Raw genomic sequence first — 17797 nt, 5'->3', positions numbered from 1 at the left:
ACTATCTATGCCGCAGCGAGGCGACTTCGATTGATCAGAGAAGGCGAACATCAACATGCTTACACAGCGTTGGTCTTCATTTTCCGGCTGAACAGACGATGCATCATCGTTCAACGCCATCCGCCGTAAGAATGGTTGACGTCGAAAATTGAGAGCAAGTAGGAAGGACTGTTATTGACTGGTACGGGTTCGGAGAAATGTAGATGTGGCGCGAGTCGGTGTTTCAGAGGCGTGGTCCGTACGAAACATTACTCGAGTCAAATCCCGGGGAGCTCTTGTTCATGCCGGATTGGGACAGAAAGCAAAGTACAGATAACGATATCCAAGACTTGAAAACATTGGGTCAGCGACATCGTAAGCACAGAAACAAGAGACCGGCACGTCGTGTATATGTATGTCCATAAAAGTCCTCGACACGACCGATAACCAACACTACATTCCTGCAGGCAAACATAAAAATAAAACCGCTCATCACCCTCTTCGTAAACGCTTCCACCAACTACTTCGTCCGGTCCTCATCCTCTGATCCTCCTCCGCCACATTATTCTGTCGAATGACCTTCAGGAAGACGCTCTCCAGAGTCGCCCGCTCCACGCTATATTCCGAGAAGTCGCCCTCGCTGGAAAGGACGTGGAAGAGCTCAGCTAGCGACAACCTGGCCTCAGAATCGCCGCTACCGTTTCTGTTCGACTCTTCGAGCAAGTTGCTATTGCCATTACCGATGGGGACTTCGAAGCGTGTGGCGACATCATCCGCCATGCGTGCGCCGGGGATCCGTGCCATGAGCCTTTGTGCCCGAGCGACGTCGTCCCTATTCCGGCAGGAGAAATGGACCTCGTACATCGCGTACCGCGCGGCGAGGCTTTCGGTGGTTCCGACAGCTAAATAAGTCGAAGAGCCGCCATTGCCGTTGATGAGTTCGGTGACTTCGGTAGAGGCAAGCACTGACGTACCGAGTAGACGAGTGGCAATGATGGCGACCTTGTCAGCGAGCGCAGAAGCCTCTTCCATAGAATCTAGAATGGGGTATTGCTCGTGTCAAAAGCAAACAAAATTTGATATTGACCGGTTGGAGAATGTATACTTACGTGTTGTGATTACGATTGCTTTCCCAACAGAGATTCTCTGTAGCGTGCCCCACATTTCACGCTTCATCTTCGCATCGATGCCGGTAGAGAACTCGTCGATGAGGATAACGCGCGGATTGCCTAGACATTATACTGTGAATAAGAAAGATGTTTCACAATACCGAGTAGGACTGTACTGACCCATAAGTGCGATAGCTAAAGACAGCTTTCGCTGGTTGCCGCCACTCAGCTTACTAGCCAAACGGTCCGCATACTGATCCAGTCCGGTGCTTTGCATCAACAAGTCCACATTTCGTCGAAGATCACTTCCTCTTGAAATGCCCTTCAGACGGCCATAGATATCGAGATGCTCCCGGACGGTGAGTTGTGAGTCTATGGCCGTGAACTGAGGGCAGACCCCGAGGCCAAGTCTGGCAGAACGTGGGTGACGGACGACAGAGATACCATTGAGAAGGATGTCACCGCGATCGGGCATGATATCTCCACCTTATAGTCTTGTTGTCAGCTTTGAAGGTAAGATAGGAGCGCGAGAGAGCTCACGAATGAGGTTAAATGTGGTCGTCTTCCCGGCTGAGCAGAGTAAAAAATGGTTAGCATTGAACAACTTGGCAAGGTGTGGATTGTGCTTTACCTCCGTTCGGACCTAGAAATAGTCAGACCATCGTCAGCCAAGAGCTATGACTGTAGTGTTTTTCTCAAGACTTACCAAGCAGGGCGAATATCATATCTTCACCGACACCCAGACTGACATCATCTACCACCTTATTCGCTCCTCTGCCAAGCCCAAAGGTCTTCGAGACATGCAACACCCTCAATGGATCGTCTGACTGTCCAACCACCTTCGCCTCATCTTCCACATCGACTTTCATCTCCGCCATTGCTTCAGCTGCAGCCACCGAGCCGTTATCCAGGGCGCTCGCGCCGACAACCGGTTGTAGCTCCCTTCGCCGACGAGCTGCGGAGATATTTCGAGGGAGGAGGGAACCAGAATCTACCCACACGAGAATGAAGAACAGGGCGAATGCGTAGACGACCAGGTATAGAATTGGACCACCATAGCGCGTGATGCCAGCGTATTGGGAGGCAGGGATCTCGCCACCCTTTAGGCAGAGGAGGGAGAAGAGGTTGACGGAGACGAAGGCGGTCCGCATCTACGATCAGCCGTCAATCATGTCAACGAACTCGTTCAGATACTCATGTATGAGGGCATAGGGTACATACGATGCTCGCCACAGGAGACAGCAAAGACAGCGTAAAATCTACGGGCTCACTGTGAGCATCTGACCGAGCGATAAATTCGAACTGGGTAGACAGAAAAGGGGACATACGAAGAATATTGATGATTTGGCCAGACTTCGAAGTCTTTGCATAGGTCAGCGTTAAGAGGTATGACGCAATATAAGCCTGTCAACAATGTGTTGGTCAGAGCTCTTAGAACATTCATTCAAATACAAGACGAAGCATACTGTGAAGATGATTATTTGATACGCAGCGCAGATTGCGAATGCTGCCAGAGGCGAAGCGGTGAACAGCGACACGCAGTAAGCAAATAACGCTCCCGCGATGCCATATAGGACAAGAATCAGCCACTGTATAATGGCCATAATGTGTGTTAGATGGTCCTGGGATGTGATATGCGTGCGGCACTCACGTAGAAGCCGAGCCCGTGGAACTGATTTGATGCGACTTTGAAGACGATCACGATGATAGTAGACAAGACCAAGACGAATATTGTGTCAAAGAGTAGATGGCCGAGCCACAGACCCTGTCATCCGCGGAGCACGATCATCAACATACTCTGGTCACAGAACTTTACAGTCAAGAACACATACGACTGGATTTGACAACCCGTTAGAGAATTGCATGGCCTGAACTGATGACCTCCTTTCTCTCGACACGTAGAGCGAGAAGAACGCTGTATATGCGGCCTACATGTCGATTATTTCATCAGCTCTACAAAAAGAAAACGCAAAACGGAGAATACTCACCATAGACGCTCCAAAGAAAGCCACCCACTTCAACGCGATCAGCGTCCCCGCATCCACGACGGGAAAGTTCTCGTATGTCGCCTGTATCAATATAGGGTCTCCTGAAGCTGCCGCTGATCCCGTGTTATTCAAGGCTCGGTTGAGTAAGATATTGGAAGCGAGGTTCAACATCGTCGGCCCTCCTAATCCGGGCGGTGAAGCTTCCCAGGCAACTAGGGCCTGTCCCGAGTCCAAATCGATCGAAATTCCACCGCGGGCGAGGTTAAGATAGTTCTGGTTGATGTCGTCGACGAAAGTGGCGTTGTCTGCCACATTGTTTATGCCGAGGCTCGCTACGGTGGGCCCGAGCGTAGAGACGATATTAGGTGGGGCGGTCAGAAGGTGTTGGTCGGCACTGAAGAACGTGAGGAGAGGCGAGTCCGGGAAGTACAACGGCACCGATGTCGCGCTCAAGAATGTCGTTGTACAAGACTGAGGCCTACCTGCCATGAAGAACAATGGGATACAGGATCCGGCGATTGCTATTGCGACCAACAAGAGTGGCGTCAACCAGCTCCTACGGGCCACGTACAGACGTTTGTGAAATATAGTAAGCGCCTGGGTCAAAACAGAGACCTTCTTGCCGTTCGTGAGCTGGAGGACGGTAGATTGTTCAGGTACCGGAGTCTCTGATGGTGTATGTCCAGTCGTATTCTTGTCGTCACTGAGGGCTGTGGAGTCAGAATCCTTCTTGGTATCGGTGTTCATAAGGCCTAGGAAGACCTCTTCTATGGACGTGCCCTGGACATCATAGGACGCAATCTGATATTTATCGGTATTTTCATCGAGGAGCTCCAAGACGCGTTCGACTATGATCGGGTCCTTGGACTTGAGATGGTATGACATTTGGTCCATCGCGGGTGACGAGGTGTAAGTGAGGGGGGCCACGCTACGAAGGCTCTCTAACAAGCCCGTCAAAGGTCGGGAGCCGGCCTTCTCGTCCTCAGAGCACTGGAAGGTTACCTGGATGGTGTATCCTTCGCCAAGCGTGGACTTCAATGTCACAGGGGATCCTTCAGCCACTAACTTTCCTGGAGCCGCCAGAATAGCAATGCGGTCCGCTAGAAGGTCCGCTTCGTCAAGGAACTGAGAACAGTCGACATCAGAATGCGGTTAACGATGGTACTGACGTTCAGCTTACATGTGTGGTAAATATGATCGTTCGTTCGTTGCGAACGGAAGTCAGAGTGCGCCATAGCGCTCTTCTCGCTAAAGGATCTACCCCAGAGGTGGCCTAATCCATAAATTAACTCAAAATTTTTAACATAGAATGACCTCGACATACCTCATCCACGAGAACGACTGCATATCCATCATAATAACTTAAGAAGTGTGATCATGATAATTAAGTGAAAGACGCACTCTTCGAACCCCCTACCAATCCACAAGCCAATTGCAATTTCCTCTTCTGCCCTCCGGAAAGTGTGCTCGCGTTTTCATGCACCTTCTTCTCCAAATCGCAATCACGTAGCAACTGCTCTAGGTCATCACTTGCAGCCAGTGCATAATCCGAATGTTTCACCGCTTGCCATACTCTGACATTTTGGTAGCAGGTTAGTTCGGGAAAAAGGACGTTCTTCTGGGGGACAATGCCCATGACGCCTCGCGGCGGTCGAGAAATACCACCTTCGAAAGTTATGGAACCCTTCGTGCGACCAAGTAGGCCGGCTATAATGGACAGCGCGGTAGACTTCCCTGCTCTATTGGTAGAACGAGTTAGGTTGGAGAATGATGTTATGTTTATCAAAGCGTACCCGTTGGATCCTAGTAGTACGAAGATACCGAATTTGGGTATATCGAGGGAGAGGTCGGATATAGCGGTGACAGCATCTTGTGAATGATGGAAAATGTTGGGTTGAAAAGTTTTGTTCAGATGACGAATGGAGATCGCAGTCTCCTCAGGCATCTCCGAAGGAGTTTGATCCGCGGTGTCGATAGGCCTCTTCTTCCAAAATCTCCATCCCCGACCTGAAGGCGGTTCATGAGCATCGTACATTCGTCGTTCAAGAAGAGTGGCGATCCATGGCCACAAAAAGATGTCGATCTGCAGCGAAGATAAGTCACAAAGTCAATCCGAGGTTTCAAAATGCACGTACGATACCGGCAATGAGTACTGGGAGCAGAGTCATGCCACTGTCGGGATCAGCATGAATCGCTGAAGTCGGTATCTGGTGATTCTCGAACCCTGCGATAGTTCTGACAGAAAAGATGTAGAAGCCAGGCGGAAAGATGAGCGTAAATATGAACGCTGTGCCACTGCCGACGGCGCCCATCACTAATGCCAGAATCGCGAAAAGTAGGGAAAAGAATGTGGATGCCACTGCCGCGAGTTGTGGGCTTTTACCGAAGGGGACGGCGACGAATAGAGACCAGCTGGCAAGCGAGAGACCAAATACAAGATGGATGACGAAGACGAGGCCACCAGAGGTGCCACTGAAGATTCGGAGATGCCAGATAATCGAGACGATTATCCATGCTGGGAGATATGCAAGTGATATGCTAATATGCCATGATCTAGCAAAAAGGAAGAGTCGATGAGATTTAATGGACATCCTACCTACGATTAACTTACATTATCCGTGCCGAGTCTAAAAGACCCATCACCTTCAGGTGGCTCGTTAGTGACAGAGCTCGTTCGCCCATAAATGACCCGGGGAGGTGGTATGCAACACCGATGTAACAGATGAACCTGAAGATGATGAGACCTTGCCCGCATCCGACGAAAAACGTGACGCCTACAGTGCTAATACCAACAGTGTCCGCAAGCCTCGGATGTAGCCTATGAAACGTGATTCAGCAAGGATTCGGCTGGTGCGGGACGAGCAACGTACTAAGACGAGTCTTTGTGCTCTGTTCTGCGTTCGTTTCTTGAGTGAATGGCCACTCCAAAGGTGTCGGCATCCGTTGCCCCGTCCTGAGCTCCATAATTGCCTACCATGAAGGGGTATACCTATGAGATATGTGTGCTCTAAAATAAGGACCGATACTCACACTATCCAGAGCCCACTGCAAGGGCAGGACCCTGATCTCATAGTCGCTGCTATGTTTCATGACATCAACGTGAGACAAGCCTCCGTCTGCACGAATGGTGTAATTGAATGGTTCGGCTAGGGTGTTATTCTCTGGAGGAATGGAATTAAAGGCCACAGCAGCAAAACAATCGCTGAACAGATTAAAGTTTTGTGGACATGAAGACGGGATGTCGTCTGGAGATTCTACTTGTTTGACGGCGTCAAGCTGTTTCGGAGAAAAACTACTGGTGATGCTTGACATGATGTCAGAGGGGGATGGAAAGCCTGTCCCATCTGTGCCATCGGCCCAAATGAGTGTCAAGGACCCATCAAACCGTTCGGTGAGGTTATACACTGGTATCGACGACCCTAGTCCGAACTAAGTATGGAAGGAAAGAGGTTAGTCCAACTTGGAGAGAAGCAACAGAAAGAAAACGTGCATTAGAAGGCTTGACCAAGAAGACCTGGGCCACAGCCAAGAAGATACCGTACGCAACAGGCAACACAAAACATCTCAAAATATTCAGCTGATAGAATGAAATAGCACGTTTAGGTTGCAAATCCTGCATGTGGCCGCTAGGAGGAAAGACGTACGAACGGATGCTTAGACAATACAATCCAATTCTTGACGAGGAGCGCCGTAAACTGGCGCAGAAAGAGACTTTGCATGACAGCGTCTGGTGGAGGAAGAGTGTCGTACTATGCACCACCTCACACCACGAAAAAGAGGACAGAAGAGAAACCATTGAGCGTGATAAAGCCAGACCCGAGAGGAAAATTGGCGGACCGAGGCGATCTTAAGCTTTTGAGCATTGTTGTGGCGAAGGAGGACATCAACAGGACCCCTGCGTATGCTGACGGAGGTCCCATCCTGATGCGACGAATTTTGGGCGAAAAATCGCGTTTCGTCCGATCCGTAGTGCGACGAAAATGGCCCGTCGGTGCTGATGTTCCATCCCCAAGAGGTAGGCGGAATTGGAATCCGGCACACAGCTCGGACATTCGGCTACTGGATTCTCACGAGGGGGGCTGTCGTAAACATGCCTCGGCTCCTTCTGAATTACCATTTCGGGCTGCGTGGCCGATCCGAGAGCACCTTTGTGGCCCGCACCGTTCTGTGATACTAAAGCTAACCGGGTGTTCGGACACTTTTCAGTTGCTTTTCAGTGTTCCGGCTCTAGCACCCGCAATAAATCATTTTTGCTCGTTAATTTTTGTGCCATACTATCTGCATGTATACTCGTAGTCATAATCCCAGAGGGATAGTTTGTAGTTGCTCTGGATAATTAATGAGAGAGGGAAATAGGGGTGAATAGTGTCCGAACACTAGGTGGCCCCGGCCCGCTGTGGCACTGAGTGTTCGGACACTTTTTACCCCTTGTTACCTCTCTCTATCGCTACATTCCACTTCTATACCCTATTCCTTTGATAGGAATGTGTGGATCGGCGAGCCAAATAGCGTGGTGCCCAACTTACACAACCCGAATGTGCCCCGACCCCCTGATTAGACGTCGTGTTTTAGATCTCTCCCGCCTTCGGACATCGAACTTTATGCACCTGTGTCGCATTCATCCCCTACTCTATTGTCGAGTTCCACAGTATTTACCAACTCCCTCTCGTACTGTAGATAGTTGACTAGTACCGATACGTTCAGCGCCCCTGGCTTTCGCCGGCGCTATACAAATACAATTGATTTAAAAAAAAAAAAAAAAATAGCGTGGTGCAGAAAAGTATGACGAAAACGGATTTATTGCGGATGCTAGAGCCGGAACACTGAAAAGTGTCCGAACACCCGGTTAGCTTTAGTATGATTGCTACTTCGTGCAAAAGTATCTTTCGAGGACTTTAATTTTGGTGTCCTGCATCCGAAAACATTTGCTCTGAGCAGTTAGATGAGCTGAAGTGCTCACCAACGGCTCTCCAGACTCACAAACATCACACTGCCACTCAGCTTCATGCGCGTCTGCTTCGCCGCTCGCATTGCTCGAAACTGCCTTTTAGGGCAACGTTACGACAACCTCCCCCCCGTGGGAATCAAATAGCCGAGGACCTTCCCATGTCCGGGATTGCAATTCCGCCCACCTCTTGTCCATCCCGCTATGCGGACGAAAATGCCTCCCGGGGACGCAAAAAATGGGGTAAACACGGCCAAAAACACGGCCAAAAAACACGTTTTGAGAAAAATTTTGACAAACAGGGCTTGAGAAGGCCCAGGAAGGCCTTATGCGGGGCGATGTTCCATCCGATCGTGCGTACGAAAATGGCCGAAAATCCGATGTCCCATCCTGATGCGGACGAAAACACCCCCCAAATCGTGCGACGAAAACGACCGATTTTGGGGGTTTTCGGATGGGACCTCTGTCAGCATACGCAGGGGTCCTACATCAACAAATCAACATTCAGCGCGCCAATAGCCTAGTTCTCACGTTGACCAACTTTGACGGAAGGAGACTTGCAATACACACACCCACACTGCCTGCGCGCAGCGATTTCTGCTAAGGAACCCGCGGAGTGCGGAAGTAATGGATAAGTATCAATCTCGTCGTGCTCAGCTGGGAGATTCTGAGGCGGTACATTGAAGGGAAGAAATCTTCCGTACTGTGGGGTGCTGGTGAATGGTGAACATTCATGCTGTTCATCATCGTGTGGGGACTGTCGTCATTGATAAGGCAAAGAACTGTGTTCCTCCCCAATGAGGTCTGTCCTGGAAGATTCATGTAAGGATGTCTATGTTTGGGCTATGTTGAAGATTGCTACGGCATCGTCTTAATTACTGTCAACGATTCCCTCGGTAGTGCAGTTCAGCACGCGCCGTCTCCGCCCATTGATAAGACAGTTAATCCGCGCTCGCCGGCCTACCACCAAAAGGGTTCTATGGTTTCTGGGTAAGACTGCCTCCAGTTTTTTTCCCCGTTTCATCTAATGATACAGGTGGGATGGCTCGGCATAGGATTACCTATCGCACATTTACTGCGAAGACAGGGAACGCATTTGGACATAGACGTTGTTCGGAGGGATGTTATGTTTGGTCTGCCATGCGGGTCTGTAGTTTATTTCCTATCGAGCCGGGACAGCTGCTCGTATAGTATACTTTCGATTGAATCATCATTTTAGTGGAAGTTATAAGGATGCACCATCATGGCAGTATAGAGACATCCCATTCATCATCTTCTCTCGCCTCTCGTCTCACGACACAAATTGCCAACATCCTTGATAATCCTGCCCCCCATGTCTCTGCCCAGTCGCATTCTGTACCATGCGAACACTCTCTTCTTATTCACAAGGGGGGACATACGCACAACGATCATCCCAATCGTGGGTATAAAAACTACTCTCCACACATCGTGAACTCATATGTCCCATGATAGCAATTGACGATCTTCTTTGCAGACTATGTTCGCCGCCGCCACCGCACCCGTTTCCTCTGTTTCAAAGCTACTCCAAGTCATCTTCTGGATCTGGATCCACCTCCTACAGTTCAACCTTTCAAACCAGACCAAAGACATAGAAGAGGATCAACAGAACAAGCCGGATCGCCCCATACCCGCACAGAGGATTTCAGTGAAAACCGCGGTAACACTTCGATGGGTACTGGTCCCCATCTGCTTCGCTTTATCGGCGGCCTATAGTTCGCTCGTGCTTGGAGCAAGTGCGTCCATGGCCGTCCTGACAATCATCTACAATGAACTCCGGCTCTCGGCTGGACACTTCATCATCCGTAACTTGCTTGTTGCATTCGACCTCGCTGCCTTCGAGCTAGGATCGACCTTGATAGCCGGTATGTCCCCGATACGGGCTTGACTTCACCGGTGTATACACAAAACTGACGGTAACTATGACAGCTCAAGACCCCTCTCGTCTCGACAGCACGATGAAGTCAGCCATCGTGCTCAGCACTCTCGCACTTTCTACGACTTATCACGCACAAGATTTCAGAGACGTTCACGGTGACCGCTTGATAGGTCGCAAGACTCTTCCAATAGTCTTCCCATCCATCGCTCGGCCAAGCGTCTCTTTCGGCATTTTATCTTGGACCTTGTATTTATGCATTGCCTGGGAGCTCGACATCTCCACCGCGGCTGTATTCTCCCTTGTCGCGTGCATTGTGAGCGGAAGGTTCGTCCTCTTTCGAGAGGTGAAGGAGGACAAGATATCCTTCCACTGGTACAACGTACATCTAGTTTCTCATCCTTGTCATATGCCTATGGCTTACACACCATTCAAAATGCAGGCGTGGCTTTCGATCATGCATATCCTACCCGGAGTATGGAGGCTGAATGAGTTTATGGGGCGTACGGTAGACTGATTTAGCTGCACACTCACGGTAAGTCCACTTATATGTATTCCACGAATCAAGTCTGAATTGACGCCCGCTAGAACAGGCAGCATACCGGAGCTGTTATACTGTCCCTTGACTGTCCCAGTCAATTCAGTCTTTGAACTCGTCAGGCTGAGGTACCAATGGGCTTCCTCGTGTTTCTTCTTGTCTCCCCTGCATCCATTATGTAAACTGTGGATTAACGGCTAGAGAGGAATTATTTATATAGAGTGTCATGTTGTTTTGTGAAATTCACCACCTAAAGGCCGTTCGGGGGATTAAATAGGCGAGTACTTCTTCGCCACACTTGCTGTGGCGACAAGAAGGAATGGGACTCCGAAAACGGAGCTTGCCGTCGACTATTCCCCGGGATTTCCTTGTGTATAATCCGATTTCTGGATCTTTTACTTTACTTCACTCATCCATACTTCTCTTCATTCTCTTTCACGCAAATGGCTGGTACTACATACCCTTTGTTCTGCATGGGCAATCCCCTGCTTGATATGCAGGTCACCAACGGTGAGAAGTTGCTTGAGAAGTATGATTTGAAGGCAAACGATGCTATTCTTGCGGAAGAAAAGCACGCACCTCTGTACGTCTTGCCACTCAATCTATCGGAGTTGCATGGCTGACATCAATATTGTGTGTGCTCAATGCGTGAAGGTATGAGGAGATTGTGAAAGATTATCAGATCACCTACGTTGCTGGTGGTGCTGCCCAGAATGCTGCTCGGGGAGCTGCAGTGCGTCTTTTTACATCACTCACGCTATGTGTATTGCTGACTGCCATACGTAGTACGTTCTGCCTCCCAACTCCGTCGTATACACCGGATGTGTCGGTGACGATGAGCTTGCTGAGCAATTGAAGGTAGCCAACAAACGTGAAGGCCTTCAAGACGCATACCTCGTCAAGAAAGGCGAGAAGACTGGTGCCTGCGCCGTCATTATCACAGGACATCACCGGTCAATTCCGTTCGAATCTCGGTAATTCGCTCTGAACTGAGCTTGTGCTTTTCTCAGATCCCTTGTCACCACTCTTCGTGTCGCAGAGAAGTACGACCAGTCGTACCTCTCGTCGCCAGAGATTGCGCCTCTGATTGAAGGGGCGAAGGTCTTTTACGTGGAAGGGTACTTCCTCACACACGGGACTGCTATTGCCGTCGAGCTCGCGAAGAAGGCATCGGAAGCTGGCAAGGTTAGTGGCTGAACCTTGAAGCACTCATTCTCACCACTTCACACACACCCGAATACCCACACGCACAGTACACTGTGTATTGTCACGGCACTCCTCCGCACTCCTGTACTGATCACCAAATCTTGCCACATGTGCCCATGTAGATCTTCGTTATCAACATCTCCGCTCCCTTCATCGCCCAATTCTTCAAAGTCCAACTCGAACAAATCCTCTCTCACTGTGACGTCGTCATCTGCAACGAATCCGAAGCGGCTGCCTGGGCCGCTGCATCCGGCCTCCCAGATCAGACCGATATCCCTGCCATCGCCAAATCCCTCGCCACCCTCCCCAAATCCAACCCCTCCCGTCCCCGAACTGTCGTCATCACTCAAGGTCCTCTGTCCACTGTCGCAGTCACGTCGAATGAGCCTGATGCCCCGAAGGTCTATGAAGTGCACCCGTTGAAGGACAGTGAGATTGTCGACACCAATGGCGCAGGCGATGCGTTTGCCGGTGGCTTCCTGGGGGGGTTGGTCCTCGGCAAGCCTCTGGACGAGTGTGTCATCGCGGGTCACAAGATGGGTGCAATGAACGTCCAACAGGTAGGTATTCACCACATATATTGGCATATCCCGCTGATTACCGTATGGTACAGGTCGGTCCCACATACAAATGGCCCAAGGTCTCCATCCTGTAAATGGCGTTCTCGAGCGTGAACCATTGGTCATTGCTTCATCGACATCATCTGTCCTTCTACCTCTGCTTTCACTTTCGCTCTCAACAGCGACGTGTGCTTTCAACAGCAATTACCCGAAGTTCCTAGATATTGTATTTGTAGTTCTGCATACATCATTAAGAAGCTCTCCACAGCTTGTAGTTTGAGTACAATAACCAACACCGATACCATTCATGTTCCTTCTACGACCGAGATATTTGATACCACAGAGTGAAAAATCGTGCGCCTCGATAACTACAAAAACCGAGGGAATACATACAGAAGACTCATTGCACTGTGAATGTCTGTTCGAAAAAGGAACAGAATAAGAGGAGAGCTGGATGTAAGGAAGATGTAGTAGCTATATGTGCAAGTTTGAACGAAAGTGCGGGCAGATTGGGCGGTTCGCGCCTATACGAATGGTTTAGTCATGGATGAGCGAGTATAGTTTGAGTGGGGAGAACTACAGACGTACTCATAACGAGACGTTTTCTGCCGCAGACTGAGCCTCACCAGGCACTTGTTCAACCTTCGCGTCTCCCGTGCTCGGGGTCGCTGTGATCACTGCCGGCCCAGATGCCGAAGACGCCTCATCTTGTTCTTTCGCATCGTCAGTCGAAGGTAAGGGCGCGTCATCAGCGGCGGCAATGCTTTGTGTGGTAGATGAGGAAGATTCGACGTTGTTCGGCGCGGCTGTTGGTTCTGGAGGCGGAGGTGCAGAAGCTTGCTGAGTGGCGGCATCAGCAGCAGCCGTCGCAGCGACAGTATTGAATAGTTGAAGAGCTTGTTCGTCGGCCTGCTCCGCGTCTAGCTTCTCCTGATGACGTCTGGCAGCATCAAAGACAGCTTGCATCGCGGCATGCGTGATCTGAAGTTGTGTTGTTGCATCGAGCTGCTGTTGTGCGTTATCGGTAGCATTAGCGCCCGCAGATCCGCCCGGTTTCGATGATGTCGGTTTGGGTGGAGAAGCAGCAGATGCGGAGTCGAGGGAGGGGTCGATGACTGGTGCAGCCGATTGTGTGGCGGCAGGTGTTTGGGAGTCTTCTACATTTTGTGCTTCGGTGGGTTGACCATTAGGAGTGGGTTGGACTTGTGGAGGTGCGAATTGATGTGCGTGGGCCATCATACCGGGATGGTAATACGGGTAAAATCCGGGTGGAGGATATCCGAATCGCAGCGCACTTCCGTCCGTAGGCCACGCAGGCAGCCAATTCGTCTGCGCTGAAAAAATAAGTGGGTGCTATTAAACACTCTGATCGGCTCGCAATTGGACAAGGACCGGGATGACTGGAAGGGTACAACGAGGGTATTAGACGTACGCGAGTAAGGCGGGAACACGCTAGGATTTATGCTTTGTTGCTGATAATAGCTTGGAGGCGCGTTCGGAGGAGGCATGCCAGGAGGGACTGTTGCTACAGGAGTCGAGGTTACGCTGGCTTCTGGTGCTTTACCCTTCGAGCCGGGTGTGCCACTGCGACTCGGTGACTGAGAACCGCTTCCGCTGGCGACTGGACCGTCTTCCTTGGTTTGGTCAACGTCTGGTTCAATGATTACGCCATTATGCCTAAACCCTCAACTCATCTGAGTGTGAACCGACTTTGAAAATGATCATGAATGGAACATACCGCGATTTCTGATGTCGTCGCAAAGCATCCGTCTAGAGAATGCATGGGCTCAATAGGGAAAGCAATGGAAGCAGCTGAAAAGCGCACCCTTGTGAACGTCGCCTCACACTGTGGGCACGCACTGATAGGAATACAGTGATTGAGCAGGACGTACAGGCTAAAGAAGAGGAAGATACGCACAACCCAGGCTGCGAGTGCAGTTTCGTCGTCCGCTGATGTCTCTTCAGATCTGCTTCCCGAGCGAATTCCTTGTTGCATCCCTCGATCTTACATGGCCATACACCCGTATCTGCTTTCTTCTTTGTGGGTGCCTTGGACGTCCTTTTCTGCGTATCCTTCTTCTCCTCGCTCTGTACGCCACACCCGCGACGCGACGCGACGAATTCGCAAACAAGCCCAAATTACCGGGCGTCAGGTGGCTGAAGGCAAGGGACAGCTGGGAACCAATGAGAGTAGTGCTCACCGTTTGCTTCATATGAGCTCTGACCATTGCGACTGGTGCTTACTGAAGAGGTGTCTCAACAAAGTCCCTGCTGCAAAAACTCAACTGATTTTCTCTACTCTGAGTGGGTCCTGTGGCTGTAAGTGCTGGTAGCTGTGGCTGGAGCTGTGGCAGAGGAGGGTGGCGGTGAGTGGCAGAGGGCGTGGCGCCGTGTCAGGTCAGTGCCTTATCTGCCAGGCATTCAAGCTCCGCTTCAATTCATCACCGACACCGTGATACTATTAGGCCGTTACATGGCCTAATTCTGGTCCTGTTCGAAGTTCATTGATTCCTAATTTGACCATGAGAGCTGCAATAGGATATACGGGCATGACTGTACTGGCTGTACTAGTAATGCATAATAAAATCTGGTACATAGTGCGGAGGTAGATAACCCTGCGACAGACTCAAGCAGCCGATAGTCGACAGAATTAGACTGTAGTCGTAGAAAGCATCACGCCGGTTTGGCATTCAATATGTTGGAGATGAGACGATGGATTATAAAACCAAAACGCGAGGGGTCAAGTATGTTTAACCGACTTATTCGTAGAGTCCAGGGATATCTCTCCCAAAAGGTACTCGTTCCATCTCGGTCGGCTGGTGGAAAATTGGTTCTTCATCCGAACGCAGCACCCTGACCTCGCCACAGCAATCTCTTAACCTCTCTAGTCCACACGAACGGGCCGCCTTCAATGTTATGTTCGGAAGAAGATGGATGCTCGTGATGGGACGGGCGAGGCGCCTGCGTTCCTCGGCCGTACGAGTAAGAATGTTCACGTCCAACGCCCGCGGACGAATCAGTCGCAGTTTTGCTAGCTTCGGTACTGGAAAAGGTCCGACGTCATTCACGGGACGAAGTGCAGCGATAATGGGTGGTAGGTGATGGTCGATGATGGTGAGCTCCTCCAAATCCGGCAATGCGTCAAAGACGCTTCTCCACTCGTCTACTCCGAACCCGTCTGCAGTGCGATTCATCGCAAGCCATAGGCTCCGTATGGAAGCGCAAGAGACGGGTTCGAAGAAACTCTGTACTGCTTTATGGCACCACTTTCCGTACGGATCGGCGTTTCGTAGTCTGTGCGATACGGCGACGCCGGAGTCTGCCCCAACAGCAGCGCAGAGAAGGCTGGGTTCGTTGAACACCACGACGTCGTCTCGGAGGATGAGATGGTCCACAGAGGTGAACGCGGCGAGAGGACGAAGATCGGTGGGAAATGGTGATAATGCGCTCTGTTCGGCCGTGTGCATCATGTCGAGGTGGATGCGGATCGTCGCTTCCCGCGGCAGGTCGAGATGTGACAGAAGTTGAGACGGTAGCTCGCTATCTGACAGAGAGACAATGAAACATATGAGACGTAGGCGGGGGAGGCGAACCCGTGGTCGACCAGCGAGGCTCTCAAGCGAAGGGCAGGCATCGTCAACGAGGATTTCTTCCAAAAGCGGGTTGGCCTCGAGGACGTCCAGCATATTCGTCATGGACGATCGATGCTCATATTGCGACTGACAACTAATGGCAAGGTGAGCGAGGCGAGTGAAGCAATGCCCTGGCCAGGACGAGAAGGATTCGATGTGAAGTTGCTTGAGATTAGGGATGTTGTCATTGAAGAGCGTTGGAAGGACGGGAGGCGCGTTAGCGGCCCAGGTCGGCGCAGAAATGCGCAAACTTTGAAGATTGGGTGCAGAAAACCGACACGTGGAAAGAATATAGGAGCCGACGTTCGTGGAGGCATACCGAAACGGTACAAGGAGCATAACGCCCCGTATTCTTGAGGCGTAAGGAGCTAAAAATTCTCCTATTTGCGGTCCCCGAAATAATGTCGAAATGACGATGGTGAGCGGAGAGTATCTGGACCGTTCGAGGCAGAGGGCAGCAAATTCGAAGTTGTAAGTCGACTCGTGGCGCAGTTGAATAGTCGACCATAGGGAGGGAAATCCGAGGGCGACGTGCCGCCAATGTCGACATACTAGCGACATCCGCACGATGCGACCGGATTGCTGGTCACCGTATACCCTCCAATCGCTCGTCTTCGCTAATTCGAAGATGTGAGCGAGGATTTCTATGGGTAGACGATTGATGCTCGAGTGGACATTTTGCGCTCGCATCACGGAGAGTTGAAGGCGAGGAAGCATGTCGGATAACTGCTGTAGTACGTCGAACTAGACATTAAAAGTAGACCGGAGCCCACGCACATTAGTCAGCTACAGTGGCAAACTCGTGGAGGATGAAATTACATCGACGTACTGGTAGGTGGTGCAACTCCAGACGTGCGCTGCGAGGACAGAGATGCAATCGGTCAGGGTAAGAAAAAAGGCAATAGGCATAGAGTTAGCTTCACCTTCCGTGATATTCAACAGCTGATTCCAGTTTTGCCCCCAGACTTGTGACGAGATCAAGCAAGGACATCGCCGATGACATAGCGAGAGGGTTGGAGGGAAGAAGCGAACCTGTTGACCTACATCAAGGGGAGCATATATAGAAAGAAAAATGCGTTCAGGGTCCGCTCAGCGCGATTTGTTATGTACAGTAAGTTCCCGGGCTACTATGACTAGGGTTGCCCAGAGGCGCGTCTACGAGAACACCGCAGAGATCGGAGCGCGACGAAGTGCAAGTAATTTCGCGGTCTGTTGTAGAAAAGGTTAGCGTGCACAAGCATGCCGCGGAAACATATATGCACCTAACTTCAGCTCGGGTACGATATGCCAAACTTCCGAGATATTCCTCAGGCATCCAATCCTCCACATCCTTGCCTTTTCCTAAAGGCTTCAGCCACTATGACACGCACCTAGTCCCGGTGATCGTCAGTTGACAAATGCAACAGATGAATACTTATTATAAGCATTTCAAGCCCATATGGCCCAACCTAAATAAAAGTGAAACGCGATTCAGAGTGAATGTCTGGTGCAAGATCAAGCTGACTTTTGAGGCAGCTGTTCCTCTCACGGACTGATCAACCTCCGAGAAAACATCAACAGACCACTGCCCCGCTGTAATGATTTGCTGATCCACTAGATGTAGAGTCAGCGAAGAGCATGGATTTACGACCGACAGTCAGGATTCTTGGTCATTTATGTAGCAAGGCATGGTGTCATTGGTCATACCGTGGACATGGATTGTCAGCACTTCAAGGGAAGAGCGCCCTGTTGTGGGGAGACGACCAGAGGGCACAAAGGTAGTGTGTCAGTAGACAGTTTCGGAACATCTAAGAGTGTTTGGACTCCGAGTGAGGTCGACGAGGCAGAACCTTTGCCATGTTGGATTGCCGCTCAAGGGTGAGATACGTGTGCAATGCAGCAGATGCTCAGGTCTACCAAACCCTGTGCCTTGTTCCGAAGGTAGATTCGTCCCAGAGAAGAACTCG

At 50.6% G+C, this 17797-nt stretch overlaps 4 protein-coding genes across 4 annotated transcripts; 2 read left to right on the top strand and 2 right to left on the bottom strand.

Moving 5' to 3' along the window:
* Positions 1-309: 309 nt before the first annotated feature.
* STEHIDRAFT_83720 (uncharacterized protein) lies at positions 310-6832 on the bottom strand. Its single transcript, XM_007307570.1, has 24 exons — positions 6721-6832; positions 6552-6653; positions 6107-6505; positions 5947-6046; positions 5855-5894; positions 5688-5804; positions 5212-5629; positions 4870-5159; positions 4478-4815; positions 4401-4417; positions 4257-4349; positions 3077-4201; positions 2921-3016; positions 2740-2853; positions 2555-2677; positions 2417-2492; positions 2310-2347; positions 1795-2239; positions 1720-1731; positions 1629-1658; positions 1269-1574; positions 1089-1208; positions 954-1016; positions 310-881 (listed from the first exon to the last, which is right to left on the bottom strand). Exons 1-24 carry the CDS (start codon positions 6793-6795, stop codon positions 472-474), a joined length of 4947 nt encoding a protein of 1648 aa, XP_007307632.1. The 5' UTR covers positions 6796-6832; the 3' UTR covers positions 310-471.
* Positions 6833-9354: 2522 nt separating this feature from the next.
* Positions 9355-10432, top strand: STEHIDRAFT_63047 (uncharacterized protein; the record flags this gene model as incomplete). The annotated part of the gene is made up of 3 exons (XM_007307210.1): positions 9355-9441; positions 9517-9904; positions 9975-10432. 3 exons carry the CDS (start codon positions 9355-9357, stop codon positions 10430-10432), a joined length of 933 nt encoding a protein of 310 aa, XP_007307272.1.
* A 464-nt stretch (positions 10433-10896) lies between these two features.
* On the top strand, positions 10897-12314 carry STEHIDRAFT_63080 (Ribokinase-like protein; the record flags this gene model as incomplete). The annotated part of the gene is made up of 6 exons (XM_007307215.1): positions 10897-11036; positions 11108-11186; positions 11240-11406; positions 11464-11638; positions 11782-12219; positions 12273-12314. The coding sequence occupies 6 exons, from the start codon at positions 10897-10899 to the stop codon at positions 12312-12314; spliced, it is 1041 nt and encodes a 346-aa protein (XP_007307277.1).
* A 2804-nt stretch (positions 12315-15118) lies between these two features.
* On the bottom strand, positions 15119-16854 carry STEHIDRAFT_170794 (uncharacterized protein; the record flags this gene model as incomplete). The annotated part of the gene is made up of 3 exons (XM_007307569.1): positions 15119-16595; positions 16681-16708; positions 16775-16854. Coding segments are annotated over 3 exons (1584 nt in total), but the record flags the coding sequence as incomplete, so codon positions are not given.
* Between the last annotated feature and the right edge of the window lie 943 nt (positions 16855-17797).

Source organism: Stereum hirsutum (genome assembly GCF_000264905.1).
Source record: "Stereum hirsutum FP-91666 SS1 unplaced genomic scaffold STEHIscaffold_13, whole genome shotgun sequence".
Classification (NCBI taxonomy): Eukaryota; Fungi; Basidiomycota; class Agaricomycetes; order Russulales; family Stereaceae; genus Stereum; species Stereum hirsutum.
The sequence above is the reverse complement of the archived record's forward strand: the minus strand, read 5'-3'. Positions and strand labels throughout refer to the sequence as shown.